We start from the raw sequence: 5,851 nt of genomic DNA on the forward strand, positions 1-5,851 counted from the left end.
GGAAGGGACTGAACGTGGTTTGTTTGACCCCTGGTTGTGCACCAGCTCGGGAGCTCTTGAATTTAAGAGGTCTTCAGAGGAGATCTAATGCAGTTGGGCTTTACATCTCTGGCCACTCTTGATACCTCTGTGCTAGTAGCAGTCAAAATGGGTGGTGCAGAGAGAGCTTGGACTCTGTGTGAGGCCTGAGCATAATTAAGTGCCTGAAAACATAACTGATGGTAATGATACCTGAGGTAACAAGAAGGATTTAATCTCAATGCCATCAAAGACTTAAGTTTTTATCTCCTAAAAGGCAAGAAGGTGCCTCCTTGGCAGGGCATTCTCATGGAGCACTCTGGGATGAGGAGGAGGTTCACCAAGGAGCTCAGTGTGTTCTGCTTCGGCTCTTAAAGGCAGAGCCTCAGCAATCCTCAAGGGTGCCAGAGGTGAGGTAGGACAGCAGGGCATAGCTGTGTCCTCATGGCTAAGGTACTTCCTTGCTGAGACAGCCCAGGTGATCCACAGCCCAGGTGTAAGATATGTTCATGTTCTCTGCCTTCCTTCCCCTCAAAAAAATGCACATGGAAGAAATGTTAGGCAGATGATTCCTCCTATCTTCTCTGAAATCAGAAGGCAAATCCTTTCAAGTATTGTCCTTGACCAAGTATGTCCAGGTAGAAGACAGACTTGAACATGAGTTTCCTGCAGCCTGGCTTTTACCCAAATCTTCAGGTTAGGGCACATGAAGGAAGGAGCGTGGCCAGTCTTATGCTCCCTTCTAGTAAAATAGCGCCATTTGCTTCTGAATCCAAGGGATAAATTTCTGTCTTGTTTTCTGGCTCACTCTGCATATTCACTGAGGGGCAAGAGCGCAGAGACATGCTCCTGTAGAAGCTGTGCAGCATTGTAGCTGAGAGAGAAAATTTATTGGCCAGAGGGCATGAGGGAAGCAGGCATCTAAGCCTGAGTGTTGGGGCAGCTCTTGGAGAGTTTTGTTCATGGACTTGTGTGTGTTAAGCATGGCCTCTTCTGTCCCTCCTGAGTGCTCTTCACCTGTAGTGTTTCGCTGAAGTATCACAGCATCAAGAGGACTTGAGTCTTGAAGGTGTCCCAGCCTGCACCCACATAAAAGACAATTACTCTGGAGGTGAAAATTGTGGCAGCTCAATTTGATTTCCTAAGCAGGTACTAAATAAAAGGTGAACATCTGTGTGGGGCCACTGTCAGGAGCTCAGTAGGAGGGACACGTCTCTTGTTTCCAAGGTTGAACCTGTGTGCATAAGGCCCGCTCTGAAGGCAAGACTCCTCAGAACCTAATAGTTGTTTGCAAAGGATTGGCAGCTTTAAAGCTTGCTCCACCACCTTTCCCATCTGGCTTTTTAAACATCTATTATTTCTTTCCCAAAGTAACTTCCTATCTGGAGAGGGAACCCAAATCCCTGAAGACAGAGATAGACCTGGGCAGGCAGTGAAGTGCTTGAAATATGATTGCTGTGCTGATGTTCTTTACAAAAGCTAGTCCTTATGCTCTGTGTAAATGCTAAGACTCTTATGCTATGGTTAGCCAGCCTGGGAATGATGCACACTAGTGCCAGCATGCCTTCAAAGTTTTATGCATCCAGAAAGCCAGAACAAAGGACATGTATGAAAGACTATGAAACAAGGCAAAGAAATCTCCCCTCTTCTTGCACCCTCAGACAAGGACAAAAATTTTAGCATTAAATGCTTTGTTTAAACTTCAAGGAGCGTCATGACTGCACAGTCACTGCTCATTGCTACTGCCTGCCTTTGTAGTTGGTGTCATGAACTAAAGTAATTTCTAAATAAATTCAAAATACAGATGATCTCTTGGATGGCAGTGGAAGTCTAGATTAACAAATCTCTGAAAAATACATGTAAATTTTACCTTTTAAGGAACAACAGAGTAACTCAGTTATTTTATGCTTTCTTCTACAAGTAAATTCCTAGGCTGTTGATTGCCTCAATTACAGCACTATTTCCCTTCCTTCCTACAACCCCACTCCCTCATTAGGAAATTGTTCATAGTCCCCAGTAAAATTTAAGGAAACTCAGAAGTTACGTGGTACGTTTTCAGTCTTGTAGCAGTTACAGTTCTCATCTACTTTATATGAAACAGTATATGGCTTATGTCAATTTCCTGGGAAACAATTTTAGACAGAGATCTAATGGAATTTAGGTTTACATTTTCTCACAGGATACATGTTAATAATTCCCATATGGAAGTATTTTTTTTAATACTGCAGCAGTAGTAATTTGGTTTTGTATTTGAAAATAGCTTTTCCTTCAGCATACCATATAGAAGGTATCAGGTGGAACCCACGTCTGCATACATTTGTGACCAAAACAAGTTGTTGTTCAGCAGAACAAACTATTATAATAGAGTTCAAAAGGGAAGTCTGCCTGTGCTATTACAGCTGTTTACTTGATCCCAGCTTTAAAAGACTTATACTGGCATGGACCTTTGTTTAAATAAACTTTCACTTTTGGTATTTACTTGTTTGAGTAATTATACTTAAATCTGTTTTGCTTAAAGTATGTTTATCTGTGTAAAAATACAAAGTTCATTTAATGCTTTGCATTAACTCCAAAGAAGTATTAATTACGTCTTAAAATTACTTTAGCATGTTCATTACCAGCTTTAACTCTGATCTCCAGCTGCCAATGAAATACTTATCCCCAGGTAAAGACTAACACTCAAGTAGCAGTAATATTCTTTATTAAAGCAGAAAGTACTTCAGCCAAACGCAATATAAAGTTCACCTTGTATTCAAGAGCTTTACACTGTAAAGTATAAAAGAATTGTTCAGTTAGAACTGTACTCCATTCTGCATTTAAAAAATCAGTTTAATGGAAAGAACCAAACTAAAATCAGTTACGCTGAAAAAGCCTTTTTCTTTTTGCGAGGCGGTTTCTTTATCTTATCGGGATTTGGGACAAGTTTCTTGATTTTCAAAGGCTGCAAAATTACATTTGAAAGATCAGGCCGATTGCTTTCCATATGCTTCTGCTTCTGACTTGTGAGCTCATCCCCCAGCACCTCTGCAAGCTCTTCGGGTTCCAGATTTTCTGAAGAATCTGTATCTGCATAAGCCATGGATTCTTCAGTTCTGTACTGAAGCCAGGGCACTTCCAAAGCTGGTATCTTTGGAATTATTGCTGCTATTGCTTCAGTGAATTTGTCGGACTGCTTTTTGAAGCCGAGTGCTAAAATGGATGTTAGGCCAAGAAGGGGCGCAATGGTCTCGCTGAGCCGTGGCACCTGCCCTGCCGGCGTGGCGCGGCTTGCGCTCAGCTCGATCAGGTGCGTCGTGATCATGGCAGGTTTGGCAGACTTGCACACCAGCAAGAGAAGTAGTTCATTTTTTTCCAATGCTTTTGTAACTTCATTAACTCCAATAGCAAGCTGTCTTCTGATACTTACGTCAGTCCATCCTGGTTTTTGTTGGTGGCTTTCTGTCTCCTCTTTAGGGAGTTCATTGGTGCCAGCATCACACTTTCTTTCTGTTTGTTTTTTTGTAAGGGAACGTTTTTTCTTTCTTGGACTCTCAATCTTTTTAAGTCCAGTATGTTTAATCCTTTCTTCTAAGGTCTCTAGTATAAAATGCATATCTTCTCCATCTATGGTTTTCCATTGGAAAACAAAGGGGTTATCTAGGCATGTTTTTACAGTGGTTTTCTTTGCTTTCCGAAGTGTTGCCGTCCCTTGCTGAATTACAGACATCCTGAGGTGGTTCTGTGTTTTGTCACCCTAAGGAAGAAAGAGCAAGACCTTAGTTCAAATACTGTACTGTGTGCTGTGGACATTGTTACCAGAAGCTTCTTCTGGGAATGCAGAAGTGAAACATCCTATGTCAGTGATACTAGCATCTGTCAACCTCCTCACATTGGCACCAATCCTTCACACATCTTCCACAGGGCAGGTGTGGAGCTGCTTTTTTTTTTTTTTTTTTAAAATAATAGGTGGGCAAGGAGAGACGCACACACATCTTCCACAGGGCAGGTGTGGAGCTGCTTTTTTTTTTTTTTTTAAATAAATAGCTGGACAGGACAGTAAGGCCACAGCAGTGACAACAGACCCTTACAAAGCTGAAAAGCAGCTGGAGGTATTACAGATGTAAAAAAAACCACAAACCCAACCAAACAACAACCCATCCCCAGAATCACAGGTTGATGGACCACTCCATTTTCGGTCTTGAACAGCTGCATTGTCCCCCATGACATGGGAGGGAAAAAAAAGGCAAAAAATCTGAAGCACAACATGAAACGAGCTCCTGAATTTATTTAGGATTTTTAGAAATTTGTCTTTTCAGTCTTTAGTCCATGCCTTTGTGTTTTTCTCTATTTGGAAGGCATGATAGTAACTTGCAGACTCTTAATAATTTATGCTTTCAGGGAAGGAAGGCAATCCCCTACATGCCTCCAAAAGTTCAGAAGGGGTCTTTTGTGTCACCTGGACCATGCCTTTAGGGATGAGAAAAACTGAACAGGAATGGAGAAAGCGTAATTGTTCTTGCTCTGATTGATCTAGTTCAGAGTAGCAGTGAAGACACAAAGTCAAGCCTGGTGATGTCCCTGGTAAATTGCAAAACCCCCATGCTCCTGCTTGGGAACTAGCAATATCTTCATTGTTACACAGGCAACCTTACAGAATAAGAGCAGTTCAGGTTTGTAATCAGGGGAAACATGACATGACTCCCTCCTAGGTTTCCTAGTTACCCAAGCAGGCGTACAGATTGCATTTATGTACAGCTCATGAACATCTCAAGGCTGCCACCCAAAAGATACCATTCTGCTGCTCATACCTGTGTACTGGTAGTGAGCTACCTTGCTATAAAAAGACAAACACCATCTTCACACAAGTGTACTGCCATCAAGCAACATCTGTCTGGACAGATTTTCACTCAGTAAACTTGTCTGGAGGACAGCAGGAGAAAGATGTACACAGTGTGATTCTGGGGGTGGGCTACGAGTTGGACCAGAACGCCCAGGAGTTGGATTTGATGATCCTTGTGAATTCTGTCCAACTCAAGATAGTCTATACTCTATCATTCCACCTCGAACAAAGTTGTATCAATGCAATGTGAACTGTTACCCAAAATAAGAGTCAAAACCAGTGAAGGAGTTTCCAGAGAACAGTAAAACTGAGGATTCCAAAATACAAAAAAGCACTGTGGCACTCTTGAGCACTCTCAGAATAATCTGTGAAATGCCCTGGGCCACCTTAGCAATGGTCCATCCAACCCAGTTATCTGCCTCCAACAGTAGAAACTGGAAAAACCATCTGGGGAGGACAGGGCTGGCATTCCCCTCAGCTCCCAAGCACCCAGAATGGTTGCATCTGGGATATAAGAATAAAAATGTGCCAACTTAACCTATCAGTCCTTTATGGAGCTATCATTTATGCAGTTATCTAATCCCTTTTGCTTACCATCACAGTGGCAACAACCAAAAAGTGAACACAACTAAAGAATGGAAATAACCACAAAAATTCTTACACACGACCGAGTTAGAACGGAAGCTTGTGACTGCTTAAAAAAAAGAGCTCTGGGTTACCGCTTTTAAAAGCTTTCAATTAGGGATGCTCTGATGACCTGTGACAAGCAAAATCAGCAGCAGACTTGTGCACAAGGAAAGAAACATGGAACATGTTCACAGTTCAAAGAATACGCTTTTCTGTTCAAAATGGGCACTCCTGAGAAAAACAAGCGTGCAGGAATAAGGAAACAGAGCAACGAGTGATAAAACAAACACTGAGTTCCTCCAGCTCGCACCACCGTCGCGACCCCCCTCGCTTCCTGCGGAAAGGAGATCGGGAAAACACCGTCCACGTCACCACCAGGAACCTTCT

At 42.4% G+C, this 5,851-nt stretch overlaps 1 protein-coding gene across 3 annotated transcripts; it reads right to left on the reverse strand.

Annotated features, from left to right (window-relative positions):
* Positions 1–2,702: 2,702 nt before the first annotated feature.
* Positions 2,703–5,851, reverse strand: RPP38 (ribonuclease P/MRP subunit p38). Of its 3 annotated transcripts, none has more exons than XM_008629886.2 (2): positions 5,557–5,851; positions 2,703–3,751 (listed from the first exon to the last, which is right to left on the reverse strand). In XM_008629886.2, the coding sequence occupies exon 2, from the start codon at positions 3,722–3,724 to the stop codon at positions 2,876–2,878; it is 849 nt and encodes a 282-aa protein (XP_008628108.1). In that variant the 5' UTR covers positions 3,725–3,751; positions 5,557–5,851; the 3' UTR covers positions 2,703–2,875. The 3 variants fall into 3 exon arrangements, with proteins under 3 accessions (XP_008628108.1, XP_017584719.1, XP_017584718.1); XM_017729230.1 differs by having other exon boundaries at positions 5,775–5,845; XM_017729229.1 differs by having other exon boundaries at positions 5,753–5,845.

Source organism: Corvus brachyrhynchos, unplaced genomic scaffold, assembly GCF_000691975.1.
Source record: "Corvus brachyrhynchos isolate BGI_N302 unplaced genomic scaffold, ASM69197v1 scaffold142, whole genome shotgun sequence".
Lineage (NCBI taxonomy): Eukaryota > Metazoa > Chordata > Aves > Passeriformes > Corvidae > Corvus > Corvus brachyrhynchos.

What these genes read in the sequence shown, in the direction of transcription:
- RPP38 (XM_008629886.2), bottom strand. Translation starts at nt 3,724, where the DNA reads ATGTCTGTAATTCAGCAAGGGACGGCAACACTTCGGAAAGCAAAGAAA.